A 17,262-nucleotide genomic window follows, 5' to 3' on the forward strand; every position below is an offset into this window, starting at 1 on the left:
GACAGACTAACCTGTGGCTTAAAAAGAAACTTTGTGGAGTCAGGTCAAAACCTCAGGCGGTAGCAAAGAAAAGACAAACAAAAAAGGCCAAAGATTAAGCGTGAGAGGATAAATTAGTAGTAGAGGAAAAAGGAGGAAAACGTGCTAAGAGGAATTCGCATTATTGTCCAAAAATAAGGTGTTGCTGTGCTCATCTTATTTCCAAGAGACACAGAAACAGTTATCCGCATCATTCCAGTCCAAAGCAAGCTACCAAAAACGAAAAGCAAGTTATTGCAAATGAGTATCCCACTGTTGGGAAAATTCAGTGATCTTGATCTCCCCAATGGGTTCAATTCAACTGCTGCTGAAATCAGTACTGCCTAGTCTTTTTTCCAGAACTGAACATAAGTTTAGTTTAAAACAGAATTTGATGATGTGGCACCAAACTGAAAAAATGTACATTTTTATCACCGATATTGCCAAAGAATACACACAACATAGAAATTTATTTCTTACACCTTACCTCACTGAACCGGTAGTAACTTGTTATAAAATTAACTGCAGTTTAGACAATTAATTCTAATTAGTAATATTAAAAACATTCACATATTTAATTACTCATGAAGTGGAAGGGTTAGAAAAGAGTCTGTCCGTGATATATTGATCCTCCTGGTGCTATGAAAAGAATGCTAAAAAGACTTCAAATATTTTTATTCATAAAACTCACTTTTTCTATCCAAAAGTACTTCCTTGACATAAACCACCCTCCAGGAACAGTACCTGCATCCATAAACAGCACGTTCATTTACACCAGAGCTAATGTTTCCTTTTGGTTACCAGAAACTTATTTGCCCACCTTTCAAAGAGAGGTTTACTATGAATAGAGGCACTTACATCAGAAAAAAAACTGCTTTCCAGTTATATAATAAAATAAACACCAATTAGTCATTTTAGTTTGAGAAACTTGGTAAATGATAAAAATATTAATTCTATGCAAAGTCTTCTACAACACTTTAAGTTATACTAGTTCAGACTGGTAACAGCAGGTTAGTAGCAGTTAAGTGATGAACTGCAATTACACTTTGCTGAGGAAGTGTTACAGACAAGACAACATTAAATAGTTTAGCAGCAAGTATTGGACAGACCAATGAGTTAGAGACAAACTTTGCCCTCTGAGAAGCTAAATGAAAAAGCAACAATAAAGCTTACAGAACTTAGCTCGTACAATTTGCCTTGAAGGCGGTAGATTGGTTCCCTGAAATAGCAAATTGCAAAAATGAAGTTTTATTTCAGAAACATTTTCCCATTCTTTTCAACTCCAAACAATCAACTTACAAACATCTGTTTATTATCTCTACAATAAAAGGTTCAGCAAAGCCCTTTATACCACAAGTAACCAAGTTTCAACATTGAATTTAAAACGCCAAGCTTTTTCTTCACTTCTTTAGAGAGAAAACATTCACCCAATTAAAAAATCATTCATTTTATTTGTGTATTTTTGAAGAGTCAGATAATTGGTTGCTTTTCCTTTTATGGGACACTCCAAAGTGATGACAGTCGTTGTGTTTGACACATGTTCCAGCACAGCTAGATAAGAAGGAAATCTCTCCTCAGAGGGGAGAGGCTGCTCTTTGAAGCCATTGCAGTGTTTAGACCTTCGAGGGTTTTTTTTCATTTTAATCCAAACCATATATTACATCAAAAGTGCCACTCATGCTGGTCAGGCTGTGGGGAACCATCCCATCCAAGAAGTTGCTGGATTATTTTAAGAAATATCTTGAAAATAACTAGCAATTTCTTGGTGAGAGGAAGGGATTGAATTTCTAGCCCCAAAAAGATGACTAGAACACTTGCCAAGAACTCTTGTCTACAAAAGTGGCAGAATAGGAGACTTCCTGAAATTTCAGGTTTATCACTTGGATCTAAACTCAGTGGTCACATTTGAAAACCTTATCAGGGGGTGAAACCTCCTGTGCATCGTTTGACCAAACTGCATGTGAAAACATCAGGAAGATGTTCAATGCTGGTAATTATACAAAATTTCATTGTCTCATTTTTACCATTTTTTTATTTCTTAAGTATGTACTAGTTCCATAACATTTTTTTCCTGTTGAAGACTTGGCAAAAACCTCAAAGTGAGCAGAAAATCATAGCATTTTCCTTATTCTCATCTCATATTAAGAAGAGGATTGATCCTGCCAAGTACTGAGAACACCTGACCCACACAAAAGCAGAGAAGGAAGGCAGGCTCAGGAGCACCAAGCACCTGGCAAAATCAATCCGATATTCTTGGTGACAAAAAGAAACAAAGAATTTCATTAACGAATCTCAGTGAAGATGCTAATTCATCTGAGAACATCAACTGTGTATTCTTTGTTTATCCTGAGAAAGGCCTATGGTACATAGTCAACAACTGTGTGATGTCAGCTGAAAGGTTTCAGAAGAGGTCAAGGCAAATCCACATTTGCTTGCTGACTCGCCCTTCACTGCTGTTCAGCTGCGAACACATGAGGAGTAGCAAAACACACAAAGCATACACAGGCAAGTACTCACCTGCATTTGGGATTCTGAAATTCAGAAGTTTGCAGTTAATGACAGAACACCGATGTGTAACATGAGAGATTCAAGGCACTGAACAGCATGGGAGGGAAGACGCCCCAGCAGTGCAAGCAGCAGCAGAAATGCTAGACAGCAAATGATGGTAACAATAGAAGTCAGGTGGCTTTGAAAAGTTCAGCAAAACAAGGCAATGAGGACACATTTATGTATGTTTGAAGCAAACAAAGGTAAATGACATGCTTAAAACAGAAAATGCAGCCAAGAAAACCAAACAGCTTGGATTAACTTGCACATGCCATTATCCATTCTCTGTTAGGTGCCTACCTGATTTCCCACTGCACTTTTGTTAACCTGACTGCTTCTTTGTTGGGCACTAAGGGAAGCAGAGGAAAAGAGTTATGCTGAAGAACTTGAACTAAGCCAGTTCCTGAGGAATAATTTTAGCAGTAATAGTTACTTTTGATTCCAGCAGAGAAAGCTAGATTAACACAGCAAAAGAAACACAGGGAAATCATTTGCATATATGTGCATATTTCAACTGCTTTTCTGCCTGATTATATTTGCTAAGGACAGAAGGGACATGCACAGCAGACAGCTCCTACCAATCATCTCCTTTGCAACAACACCCTTTTTGCATTGGTAAAGGTTACTAAAAGCACAGAGAAGTTATGGCTCATGTGGGTAACTCTGGAAACATTACCCTCTATAAATATTCAGAAGAGACACAAAGAAAGCCATTTCTGTAATTTAGAGCAGTACAACAAAATCCTCCCCTGGAGGCTTCTTAATAGCTTTGTCTTGACAGTTTGTTTTGGATATTATTCTAATATTTATATGCACTTTGAGGGTGTAAATACAACCAATGGATGAAGCCATCATAAAGCTGGTTCAAAGCTGAAATCTTACAAGAATAGAGCACATTTGAAATTAAACCATATTTAAAATATTTTTCTAAATTTCTGAACTTTGGTAATCCCAGTTCCTGAAACAAAACACACTCCTGTCTCAAAACCAAACAAGTTGCCATTAATTCTCAAAAAAGCATTTGCATTATGCGGCTGTTTGTGTGAGGCCACAAAATTAAAATATTGCTGGAAATAAGAAGAAAAGCATTCCGAGAGCAGGCTTTGGCTGCTCAGCCACCAGCACTTCACTGGTGACAGGAAGTTTTGTTTGGATTAGATGATACCATTTCACCAGGCATTGATTCACTGAAGAAGAAAGCATCCATATTCCAGCAGCTACAAAGGCTGCTCTGACAGAGAAAGGCAGAGAGGTGTGCTTGGATCAGAGCCTGTGGTCAATCCTACTGTTTGATGCAAAGCTGCTGCTCCAAAGAATTGATGAAGCACCCAACTCAACCATGATATAAATTCTGATCATGCCCTTTGGACCACACTATCAAACCAGCAGTCCACAGGCTGTCTGGGAGAAGATCCACAAGGATATTTATTCCATGTGTCTACTTACTGCATTTAAGCTCAATCATCCTGATGCTTCTGACCAAACAGCATTGCATGTCCCTGGTGCATCATCTAAGTTGCACAATCTTTGATACATAAATTATGATTAAATGAAGCGCACACAGAAAACACAGCGCTAATCCCTGGTTTGTTTTCTTAATTTTATCACCTTAGAAAAGCTAATTATACTATTAACACCATACTAGGAAACCCATGCTTTCTAGAAATAGACCACCAATTGGTCCTCTAATTAATGTTCTAAATAAAAACTACTCTTTACGTAGATGGAAGCATGTAGCTGTTCTTGAGTTATACCAACTGGAAACAAACCCAAGCCCAGAATTTTGCCATTTGTTCTGCCAAACAAGACAAACATTAATATTCTAAGATTTTGCAATTTTGTAACTATGCAAATTTGTTCTAAATACTGGCATTGTTAAACCCCTCTCAAGACAATTCACACTGCACTGTACCTGCCTCAGAACCTGCAGTGCTGCAGGGTAGTTTGCAATGTCTTGTGCTCTCATTCTCATGACCAAGGTTCACTGGACTTACACTGTTACTGCAGCCACACGAGACAAGGGGCTAGAAGTCTCAGCAAAGGAAAGGAAACACCAGGGAATCTTAGGAATCTGTAGTCCAGGATATTTTGATACTGCAAAAGCCCCTATACTACCCAACTTATTTCATTTTCCAGTTCTGACATAACTGCTGTAACAATAATACACTTATAGTTTCAATTTAGTATTTTCTCTTGTTTGTCTCATAAGTGAATATATTTTAAATTCTTCTTTACTGTCGAAATGATATCTTTTAGTTGAAGAAGTCAAGAAGGCTACTTTCCTTCCATCTGTTCCAACCTAGTGAAACCCTTGCTTAAATTTACCAGTGAACTTAAGCCAAGAGTCACTTGTTATCTGCTTATGCCCCATACACAGCACCTGGGGATTTCCAGATCTCAGCTGGCAAAAGAGAAGCAGCTTTCCCAAGAAACTGAACTCAGGAGTTGCAAAGACACAGCAGCAAGGACCATGGAGGCTGCAGGAGCAGCACTCATGAGGGGAATTTTTCTGGGGGAGAAATATAATGAAAGACCTACAGATACTCCTGGAACTCCCGAATCCAGTACTATAAAATATGGAAAGCTCCAACTTGACACAAGGAAAAGTCTTTTCACAGTGAGGTGAGGCAAGCATTGGAACAGGCTAGCATAGAAAGGCTGGCGAATCTCCAATTTTGGGAATTCTTCAGATCTGATTGGACAAAATCCTGAGTAGCCTGGTCTGACCTCAGCATGGACTCTCCATGCGGGAGGCGGGACTATGAGACTTCCCAAGGTCACAACACACACCATGAATATACATGGAGTGTTTTTAGCAGCCTTTTTCCTGTCAGAAAAGGATGAGAGTAGTAATAGCAGGCAGGTTGTTATCTTGACCTCTAGAAGGCCAGCAACCATTCCTACAACATCCTGTCATTTGTCAAGAGAACTGATAACGATATCTAGGACCCACAAACAATTCTAGAGAAAGTTGCTCAAACCAAACACAAACAGTGCCTGGCTTTGCCTTCTCCCCTCTCAGCTTACTGAACTCCATGTTTTAAACCTTCAAGGCAGACTGCCAAAGATGTGGAGCTTCCTTCACAGTGCTAACTAGAACTGGCCAGAGTAAAATACGAGTCAAATACGTACTGTGGTGCCAAAATTTGTTGCCAGCATCTCACATGGCCAAAACCTGTGCAATCACTGTTATGGCAAATATGGCATGAATATGTCTGAAGGAACATTTATTCTTCAAAGAGTGAAGACATCTTCAATGTTTTTACTGGTGTCAAAATGTTGGTATGAAGCCCCAGAGGCACAAATTGCTGGAAACTGAGGGAGAATATTCTGGAAAATATTCTCACAGCCTTTTCAATTAAGCGAGGAGAACGTCAAACCAGGCCCTGCAGGACATTCTGCTACTATTATTCTCTGCAGCCAAACAGCAGGCACACTTATAATTCAGTGACATCCATTATTTTGAGCAAAACTTTTTCACACAGAATCACAGCTCCCAAAGTATGCATTAATAACAATGTGGAAAGACCACCAATTTCCATTCCTGTGGTCCTGAAATACGTGTGATTCCAGACAAGACATAAGCTCTAGCTTCAGTGAAACCAGGCTTGTGAACTGGGTGAAGACTCCCCTGCAACTGGGACGGATTCAATGTAGTGGCTGTTGAGAAAGAGCATGATCCTGCATGTTTGGGACTGCAGCCTGAATCTTCACCGTCACACTTCAGGACTTGTGTTTTGAACGTAATAAATAAACCCCAAGCAAGTAAACAAAAAAGCCTGGCAGCGTCTTTGTAACAACTTTTCCATATACTTACTTTGCAAAGCCAATGAAGTCTTCGTGGTTGGTGTTGATATAAGAAACCTGGATATCAATGAGCAGCAGCATCTATTATGGGAGACAGGAGAGCAAGTAGGATGGGTAAGGTGGAAGAGAGAGATTGAAGAAAAGGAAGGGAGAAAAAAACAGACCTCTTGAGTTTTCTGCATTACTGAATATTGTTTTCATAATTGTTCAAGCCAAAAGCAATATTTTGTAAATTCCACTGCTTCTGTTTCTGTGCTTGTTTAATAAGTTAGACTACAGAAGTCCTATTCCCTCTTCCTACTTTTTTCCCCTAACAGACCTCATTTTTCATCCTCTTGGCCCTTGACCATTCCATTAAGATCAATCATACATGGGCAAAGAGAATTTTAATAATTATATAACATAGATTCCAGTTCTGCGTTTTGCAAGTTAAGCAAAATTCTATCTGGAGCATTCCAGCTAAACCAGCAAGGAACCTAAATCTTAAACCTAAAATACCTACACTTTCTTAATGTACCACACAAAGAAGTGATAAGTAATCCAGTCCTGGCCCAGAAAATCCCCAGTCCAGGTACCAGCCAGCCATTGTGGTGTGCACATCTGGATCGGGAGATGGGCTATCAACAAAATAACACAATGGTTTGTGTACTTATCACTTGTCAGTCCTTCAGTAGCTCACAGAGAATTTGATTCAACCTTGACAATCTAACTCAGCAAATAACTTGCTCAGTTATCAGCAAAAAAATCTCTCCCACCCTCCAAGAGGCTCTGGAATGTGCATGAGACTGCACTTCACCCCATCTTTCCAGACTTCCATTCATCAGAGAGAGCAAGGAAGGAACCTATCGTTACCAAATGGTGGCATTTAATCTCGTCAACTTTATTTCTGCACAGTTCCTCAAATATAGCATCACCCTCAAATTCTTCACAACTTCCAGAAGATACCAGATGCCTCACATAGAGCTCACTGTTTTTGCTCCATCTTTTACCTCTGAAAATATTCTCACAAATGTTTTGATTTATAAAGGATAACTGCTAACATCATAAATAATGATGTGAAGGTGACAATAATCTATTTGGTCAATTTTTGCCATTTACAGAAAGCCCGTATTTTATTCTTTGTTCTGAGAAATAGTCAGGTAGGTGCATACAATGAAGAAAAGGAAAATAAAACTGAATTATTTTAAACAACTTGTATTTTCTCCAAGATTTTGGGATAACAGTGTTTTAACTAGAACTCCCTGCAAGTACAAGTCCAGCTAATAATTTATTTTGTTGAATTATTTTTATGGCTACATTTGCAGCACAGATTAAAGCAGCAGGATATGCTGCACAGCACCCTAACTTGCACAGAAGAGGACTAGAGAGCCAAGAGTCCAGAAGAGCTTAGGAGCTAAGCTGAGCTCTTCTTCCCCCTATATTTCTACTGTCACACTCTGCACCCATAATTCCCGATTTCACTTCCACTGGATTTTCTCACATGTAATCTCAGGTTTGCAGTTTCCTGGGTTTGAAATATTTGGCTGAGTGATGAATGCTTTAACCAAAATTCTCTGAATTTTTATTTGATTTTTTAGCTTTTGAACTTGAAGAAACGCTTGTCATTCCCTCAAGGGTCACAGTATAATGAGATGAGTGTTAAAAACACCTCAAAACAAAGTAGAAATAAGCTATTCCTGTGTGCATTTGTTTAATCAATATTGATTTCCCACAAACAGCCCTATTGGCCCAGCTAAGAAGTTGGCACACTGGCACAGGAACAAGCCAGCACGACTTAACCTTTCTGTAACAATTCTAGTCTCTGTCAAAGCTAATTGGTAAAGAAGCCATTTTTCTTCCTCTCTAAAATGTGCAGCCTATTAAAAAAAAAAAAAAATTTCTCTGTCCTACTGCACACTTTGGATGTAAGCACTATTGTCCCTCACACACTTCCCCAAACTGGCACATCTCCTCTTTATTCTCACCTGATCCTTGGTCTTCTCTTCTCTTTCACGAATGTAGCCAGCAACAATTCTTTCTGTTTCTTCACACAACCTTGGATATGTTGCCAACTGAAACAGAAAATTAACAGAAATTTACACCCACAGAGGGGCTTCAGTGGAATACAAACAGGGGAGCCTCCAGCTTTCCTCTTTGGAAGGAAGCAAATAATACAAATGCCTGGGACTAAAAGTCAAGCACATTACAAAGCAAGCCTTACTTGCTGTTGTTCAGAGACTGGAGGGACCTAAACCCTTGGATTTCTGCGGTTCTTTTCCTGCAGAGACCACTGAGGAAAAGACACTTTGGACACATGAAACACAGCCTATCTGGGGTGAGGTTTCTCTCTCTTCTACTGGGCCTAATTCCAGAGTGGTGCTCTAAAGGATTTCCAAATTTCTTGTTTTTTAAAGGCTCCACCTTGTGGCAACATCTTTACATAACAACACTGAAAAAAGCACGATACAGTAGTAAATTTGGCCAATACCATTGGGAAGAGCATCTGCACAGTTAATTCAATTGATATGTCTTCCAGACTTTGACAAACGTGAAAAAAACCTGGAAGCTCTGCTGAAAATGTACCAGAGAACCTGCTTCTCTTCTCTTCTCTTCTTTGTCTCTCTGATTTTAAGAAATATCTTCTTTACTTGCCCATTGGCATAAAAAATTTAGGTTTTTTCAGAAAAAAATGGAAGAGAATATTTCTCAACAACCTCATCATAACTGTGCTCACATCCCAGAATCCTGCACTTACTATTATGAGGTACCCTGCACAGGTACCGTGGGACAGGCAGATGGACAGGTGAAACTGCAAAAGCAGCCAGACAGCTAGGAAGTGAGAACATGGTTTTTAAGGAGGAAACTGAAGGCATCTCTTGACTCAAAAAACACCTCACACCGTAAGAATCAAAACAAAGGAATCAAAAAAAATTAACTTTTCCATCCTTATGTTATTCTGAGCACTCAGCAGAAGTTGTAATTAATTACCTGAGGAACTCCTACTGTGTCCAACAAGTGACTGAATCAGAAATCTCTTGTAACACCATAAAATGCAAGATAAGCTTTATATTATGTACTATACCATTACATTTTACTTACATTACCAGTTCTATGTGCAAGCTACCTTTTTAGTGCACTTCTTGACAGTGTTGATCAACTCTTGCATCACCAGATCCACACTTTTTAAGCAAGGTCCTTTCAGCTTAACAATCTGCTTTTTAACAATGGCTTCAAACGCCATATCTGGAGTGAACAAACCTGTTCTGTGGACATAAAAGAATATGTAAGACAGTAACAAAAACTTCAGGCAAGGAAGTTGCTTAATCTTCACTTTCAGAACAGAGAAATAACAATGGCTACACAAACAGGCTTCCACAGAACTAAATTTGCTTATTTCTCAAATAAAGTGTCGTTCTGAGTAAAAATATAGTCAGAATATAAGAATATAGGTAGAAACATGCTTGAAAGATGAAACTCCTTCAAGACTGCAAAAACTCTGAAGGAGTACTGCTATAATACAATAAAGCCTCAGCAGCAGTGCATCAAACCTTAGGGATGAGTGGCAGCTGCAAGCACTCCATGCACAATCCCTGGCACAGCAAATCCATAAGAATCCTATGGCTGCACTTTTCACTCACACCAGAAAATGAGGTTTTGTTACTCACAGTTTGACATGGAGAATTTCACAGTTAGTCACTGCAGAGTAAATGAATCTATAAACAGCTACCCCACAGACCCAGTTCTAAAGAAATGGGCCTTGCTTCTCTTTCAAACACTGTTGTCCAAGGTCTACCTTGGCAGATAAATTACATGAAAAACACACTATAAAAGCACACCCAAAACTATCAGTTCACTACTATAAATCAAGACCTCTCCAGCAAGCAGGCAAGGAAAGTTCAAACACTGCACCACAGCTATCAGTGTCAACCATCTAAGAATTTACCAATCAAGTAACACAAGAAACATTTCCCAAAACACTGGGAACAACAAAGCTTGTAAGCAATGCTTTGGGAAGAGATTCCACCTGTGTCGTGTGACCAGGCAGGAAAACGTGGGAGCACTTGCCTGATCCCATGTATGTTCTTGATGGCATAACTTATCTCTCTCCGCAGTTCCTTCTCGTTGAATTCCATCTAGAGGAACAGCAGCACACAAGAGCACATTAGAGGAAGGTTTTAACAAAACAGAAAATGTCTTCTCTCCCTATATAAACATAAGACAAGCAAGTTCAACTGTTAAAATAGTAATTCCTAATTACACTAAACAATGCATAAGTACTTTAAAACATTTTAGCACTGAGGCTACAGACAGTAGTAAATATTGCTGAAAATCACTCTTCCATTCAGATATACCAACAGCTGGAATGATTTTAAAGAGTTGACAGAGTAAGCCAGAAATAGGATTTGGAAGACTCCACTTTTTTTAAAAAAGCCTGGTTTCTTAAAGTGGTACAACTTCTGTGATTATGATCTGTTTATCCTCCCCTTCCCATTCTACAGTCTTCAACTAAATTTAAGAGAGGAGTTGTCTCAATGATGAGGTTATAAAGCTTTTCTTTAAGTTTCTTGGAAGCCAGCTAGCTGGAAGAGAAGTCAGTGTTGTCACAATTGAAAGGGTCATTACCTAAGTCAAACCACCATAGAATGATTTGCATTGGAAGGGACCTAAAGGGCTATTTTCCATAACTCTCATTTTAATAGATACCAGCTACTTGAGCACAAGTCAAATTACCAACTGTAACTGTCTGCCTGCCTCATTTAGCCAGAAGAAAGATGCCATTTGTGATAAAACAATAGGCGAGCACAGAAAATAGGGTGAACTGGGACTATAATTATATTCTAATTCTTGTATTTTAGAATTCTTAGAATGTTTCAGTGTCCAATCCTAGAAATTAAGCCTTATGTCTCAATTATAACTTCATGTCATTTCTTCCACAGTTAAATGCATATTCTTCCAATGAGATCTTTTCTTGGCTACACTACTATCAGTATGAACGTAAGGATACATAAATAAAATAAAGCACATCAGCAAGATGGATAAATACCTTCACGAGTTCAAAGGGAAAACGTTCATGGAAAATACGATTGATTTTGGCACCTCCTGAAAGTTCTAGCGTATCAACTTGATCTCCTGATCCTTCAATTCTTTTTTCAAAGTCCACTGAAAACTGTTGTACCATCCTAAATGTCAAAAAAAAGGGAGGAAAAGGAAAAAACAAAAACAAAACCCAGACCAATTTAAGTATATTAACTACCAACTCTTATTTCAGTACTATGCAACTAGTACTGTCTATTCACACACATTCAGCAATTACCAAAAGTATCTGTGCAACTGATTCAGCCAAGCTGCAATCCATAGAATCCCTACCTGCACACATCCCCCTGTATCCCTGCTGTCTTGCACTACAGTCTAATAGCATGATGTGAATGCAGTGCTAGAAAATTCAGAAGAGACTGGGAAGGAATTTCCCCATGCCAAAAGGCAAACCCAAGAACCAGTACTAACATGGTGATGTGTCAGTACCACAAGCTCCAGCATACTTGGCTGTGCTTTGACTTTTGCAGCAGGAGCATTCAGAAAAAAACCACAGGAGAGTTCTCCCAGTCATGGAAAAGTCAAAGGTGATGTCCCTCTGTTTTTGCAACCAAAACATCTGGAGTAAAGTCACGAGGAACTCTACTCTTTTGGACACAGTTATTACAAAAATAAGGAGTAAATCAGTCTTCATCTGCCTCAAGAATGCCTCTCTAGTTCAGCTGATTACTTTTCCCCCTGAATTCCAAAGCTTTAATTAGAGAATGAATCCAGCCCCAAACTTAGACATTATCACAATCCAGCACTATTACCATCTATCCCAGAGAACTGAGAATGCTGAAAACCTCTGAAATCAGTCAGAGCAGGGATGTGACAACAGGCATGTAAGAGAGAAGAGCTAGGTACATTTTACACTTCTTCTTCCTTCACAAGTTTCCTCTCTACGAGGTAAATTTTATTTGCATATAAACACAGAGGGCTACAACTGAAGAAAAAAAAAAAAAAGTGGCAGAGTGAAAATGGCAGATCTTCCAGGTGAAAAAAATAGGCAGTACTGAGTATCCAGCATCCCTGGAAACAGGCCAAGGAAGGAAGCAGATGCAGCAAAGCAGCAGGTGCTAACTGGTGTTCATTCCACAACATCAGCATTGTTCTTCCTCCGTGGTGCTAAATCCACAATCAAGACAGGGCTGCAATTCCACCTCCACTTGATTCCAAGACAGATGATCTTGGAACATCTCTGTTCCATCACTGTTACCAAAGTCTTATCAGATAGACTTATTTTGTGGATGAAACCCAAACCAGACAGTGACTTCAGCAGTGAAAAAGCTTTCTAATCCAGAATTGATGATGATAATCCCCAAAAATTTGCCTTGCTGCTTTCTGAAAGCACACAAACTTTTGCTGACAACTCCTGCAGCAAAGAACTCTGTGTCTTAGGTGCACAAAATATGAAGGACAACCATCTTTGATTAATTTTGATCTTGCCATTCTAGGTTCTTTCTGATAGTCAAGTTTTTATACTAGAAAAAGAAGCATTCTTTATTCTTCTTCCAGCCTCATCATCTTACAGACTTCCAACACAATGTCTCTCCCTTACTTGAAGTCATCTTTTTGGCAGAGAGAAGAATGTGTCTACACAATCAGAAGCAGTTTTTTACCTTTGATCATCTCTGCTGCCCATCTTCGTGCCTTTTCCTTGTTCTGCTTTCTCCCTTTTCTAGGATTACTAAAATGAATTTAGGGAGAATTCTGTTGAAATCATAGAATAAATAAAGTGTTCTGGAACATCAAACACAGACTTCTTTGGAGCTTGCGTAAAGAATCCTTAACAATATCCTAATGTTTAAATTTAAACCAATCAGAAAGAAGGGGAAAAAAGGCAAAACAAATCCATTCAAAGTGGAAAAGTAGACAAAAGACACTCACTGCAACAGGGCTTTTGTTTTTCTGGTGGGATCTTCTGGTCTGAAGTTTTTGTATACCTCTACTTCATGTTCTATAGAAAGCAGCTGACTCTGGAGTTTGCTTCTGAAGGCTGGCAGGGTATCCCGAATATGATTGGTAAGTTGCTAAAAAGCAAGTAAAAGTCTTTTTATACTGTTAAAAAGATGAAAGCAGGAGCACAATCATTTCCTCCTGACTGCCAACTGTATCAGCCATGACCTGTGCTAGTTTACCAGTGCAGTTCCTTTTGATCTCTGATGCAACGGAGACTGTTAAAGAACATTCCAATACTCCTGGTGCACACACATTGTAAGGAGGCTCAAAAAATTCCTTCACCCTCTCACTCACTAAGCCCTGCTACTGAACACCTGTTTAGTTAAAACTGAAAAAGTTACACACATTACATGGGTAACTTAAAATTACCTCTCACCTCTGTGCTGATGCCAGACTCATTTTGCTGCTCTTCTTAAGGGTGTTTCTTAATTCCCTACATATTTGTTCAGCACAATTCCTTTATGCTACAGCCACAAGGTAAAGTGGGAAAGAAAGAGATTCTAAGCACCCACAGTGTGTTTCTACATATATACATAAATATGTTTTAATGTGTTAAGATAGCACTGTCCATGACTTACCTGTGCCACAAATTTCTCAGATATTGTACACATTCCTTAATTAAAATCAAATTGATTTTCTTCCACTATGCCCCATACCCTCTTCCCAACCCCAGCTAGACAAGCTCTACATTCAAACTGTCATACACCCAAGTATATAAACTCAAGTTCAAAGTTGCTCAGCAGACTCACAGGCACAAAATCAGAAGCTGGAGTTTCTCTGGAGCACCACCTTGTGGATACAAAGAAACTGAAATACTACCTGAAACCACAATAGGTCCCCAATATCTTGAGGACAGAACTTACGTAGATCTTCCCAAATCTAACATTCTACACACAGTAAAAGCAGCACAATATTAACAGCTCCTACTAAAGTAAGTAAATATTCAAAACAGCTCTCAAAAAAGTTAATAACAGTGCTAGTCAGGACAGACAAGAAGCTGAAAGGTACATGCAGCTTGTGTTTCAGTCTCAAAATGAAGACATATGGATTAAACTTTCAGGATGTAAAATGAGGCAAAACATTCTAAACACAGATAAAAATGCAGGGTACAAGCAAGTTCTTGCATCCTGATGAAGACTTTGGCTCTGAGGCACAAAAAAATTGCATTAGTAGTCCTTTTGAGAGAGCCCAGAGCATTCCACAGCCTGGCTGTCAAGTTCCAGCTGTAAAGTCACTGTAGCAAAAAATTAAGCAGACCAGCCACTTACTTTTCTACTTTAATCAGGAACATTCCAGCTGTTTCCAGCTGCTGTCCAAAATGGACAAAGCCAGGCTGACATGCTCTTTGTCTATTCCAGACAAAAAAACCTGCAATTTGACAGTGAGCTGGAAAAAACAGCATCAAGTTGGACTTGTAGGAGTGCCAAAAACACCAGGCAATTGATAAGTTAAATAAATGTAACAATTGAGGAATAGGATGATATACTTCCAAGGAGCAAAACAAATCTTATTTTTGTTGTTCATATTCAGTATTCTAAAGAACATGGAAGTGCAGAACTGCCAGTAGAAGTCAGAAACTACAACTTACAGCAAGATTTTGTATGCTATATGTAATGTACAGCTTTGGTTTTACCTTGTGCAAATTACAAACACTGAAAGCAGGAAGGGATGAGTGAGGTTCAGTGTCCAACTTCAGTCTAACACAATTTTTATACTGGCCCTATCATTACAAAGCTGCCTTTCAGCACAAAGGCATCAAGTTTTACCTGGTTTAGAACTTTCTGGAGATACGGTGTTCCCATCCGATCTGCCATGTGCCTGTAGGATGGATGAGAAAGGAAGAATTTCCTTTCTGCTAGAAGAGCTGCCTTTATGTCCTTCTTCCCATCAATGTCTTTCTGGCTTCTGTTTACAACACCAATATAACCTAAAACAAGACAAAACCAATGGTTAAGTCAATGCAGCTATGGCCTGAACCACTGAATTCATCCTAAATAGAACCAGACTGTCTCAGCTCAAACAAAACTTTCCAATTTAGGCATTTCAGATCATGTTTACAAGTAGAAAAGTAACCTTAGCACTGTCTAGATTGTTCATTCAGTTTATGTATAACAGATAGATTTCCTTTTAAATCACCAATTCAAATAGAGAAATATTTCAAATTCTAGTGAGCTCCAAAGGAGCCACTTCAAAAACAAACAAACAAAAATCCAAAATAAAATGGAAAAACACACACAGGTCTACACAGATAAATGATATGACATTAACAAAATACAAAAAAAAATTTCTTCTCATTTGCTGGACCAGCATGCTCAATAGGAGGAGACAGTAGACCCATCAATAAATTGTAACTAGAATCAAAATTCTTGATATTATTAACAGAGTGAGAAAATGTGGTAGTAGCTGCCAGAACATGGAAAATTTCTGGCAAGGATCAAAACTGGTTTACAGTGAGATTACCAAAGCTCTGGTGCTTGCTTCTGTCATATGCAAAGAAAAAAAACCATTCTTTTGTTACAAGGAACCTGGCAGAGAAGAAAAATATTGGCTAATGATGTGTGCTGGCATTACACTGCATATTCCAGAGGAAGTAAGGATTCTCCAGGTCCAAAAAGGATATTTTTAGCACAGCCACCTTTATGTTTGCTGAATAGATAACTGCAAAAGCAAGGAACACATCAAGTCCAGCACAACCTCCAATTCATCTCTAGGACTCCCAAACACCACCCCATCCAAACCATTTTCTGGACTGCAAAGAATAAAGGCAACTGAACATTCTCACCTCTGCGAAGAGGGAGGAGTTTGTTTTCTAGAACTTCTCTTGCATCTGTTCCTTCATCCATCAGATCCAATTTTGTGATCACACCGATGGTCCTAAGGCCTGACCCGAGTGGAAGCAGGAGGAAAAAGTTATTGAAGAATCATTTAGATTCAGAAGAAAAATTACACCTTACAATTATGTAATAACATATCTATGCCCTTCTCAAAGCTATCACACAATAACAGCTCCAACTCAAGTTATGACACGTCTGGAAAAGAAGGGAACATAATTGCCAGTGCTGAAAAGTGATCCTCAAAACTCCATAACAAGGCTCAGCATTCCTGCAATAGGGCTGTATAAAATTTATGATGGAAGTATCCAGAAATCCCATCAGCACCATCTCCTATTTTGCCTAAAAATTAGATAAGATTATCCTAGATAAGCACTGCTGTACTTGCTCATAAGAGATAGTGACAACATTTTAAAAATTCATTTACAGAAACATTACCCAAAAAATATTGAGCTAATAAACAGTTATATTGTAATGTTGAAGATCGAATGAGAATGTAAATACACATCTGTATTACATACTATAAATTCTAGAACTTCCCACAAGAGTCAGTCTGTTATTTTCAATTATGTTATTACATAATTGAGAGAACAAAAGCGGTAACATTCAATCCTGCTTACCCTGAGGGTCCACTTCCTTTGCCAGCTTCAGGGCATCTGAGTTGGCCAGGTCAGTGTTAGCTGGAGTCACAGCCAGGATGAGGCAGTTCTCTCGAGAGATGAACTGCATTATCATGTCTCTGATCTGCTGCTCAATATCTGGAGGCTGATCCCCCACTGGCACTTTAGTGATTCCCGGCAAATCGATAAGCGTCAGGCTTAAGACTACATGGACAACAGGGATCATAAAACGGGTTAGCACGCCACACATGACAAAGAGGTCAACACATCTATGGCTGCAGACAAGTTTTGGTCACATAAAACCCCACATAACTACCTTTACAGGCAGATAAGTATGTCAGCAATTGTCAACAGTTCAAACAAAATGCCTGACAATCTGCAAAGACTTGTTTCCAAATCGGTCTTACGTCTCTGGGTTTATTAGT

General features: G+C 38.9%; 1 protein-coding gene across 5 annotated transcripts in view; it reads right to left on the reverse strand.

Annotated features, from left to right (window-relative positions):
• DNM3 (dynamin 3) overlaps positions 1–17,262 on the reverse strand; it is a 169,987-nt gene that overhangs the window by 126,106 nt on the left and 26,619 nt on the right. For 3 of the 5 annotated variants that reach the window (XM_040072298.2, XM_040072297.1, XM_040072304.1), the window contains exons 4-14: positions 16,838–17,041; positions 16,169–16,267; positions 15,153–15,313; positions 13,315–13,457; positions 11,396–11,531; positions 10,417–10,484; positions 9,476–9,614; positions 8,337–8,423; positions 6,383–6,453; positions 2,866–2,914; positions 1,208–1,237 (exon numbers count right to left, since the gene is read on the reverse strand). In XM_040072298.2, coding sequence (XP_039928232.1) covers positions 1,208–1,237; positions 2,866–2,914; positions 6,383–6,453; positions 8,337–8,423; positions 9,476–9,614; positions 10,417–10,484; positions 11,396–11,531; positions 13,315–13,457; positions 15,153–15,313; positions 16,169–16,267; positions 16,838–17,041 — 1,187 coding nt within the window. Of the gene's footprint in view, positions 1–11; positions 30–1,207; positions 1,238–2,865; positions 2,915–6,382; positions 6,454–8,336; positions 8,424–9,475; positions 9,615–10,416; positions 10,485–11,395; positions 11,532–13,314; positions 13,458–15,152; positions 15,314–16,168; positions 16,268–16,837; positions 17,042–17,262 lie in introns of all 5 variants that reach the window. The other 2 variants (XM_058421678.1, XM_040072302.1) reach the window with 2 other exon arrangements.

The sequence above is a fragment of the Hirundo rustica genome, chromosome 9 (assembly GCF_015227805.2).
Source record: "Hirundo rustica isolate bHirRus1 chromosome 9, bHirRus1.pri.v3, whole genome shotgun sequence".
In the NCBI taxonomy this organism is placed as follows: domain Eukaryota; kingdom Metazoa; phylum Chordata; class Aves; order Passeriformes; family Hirundinidae; genus Hirundo; species Hirundo rustica.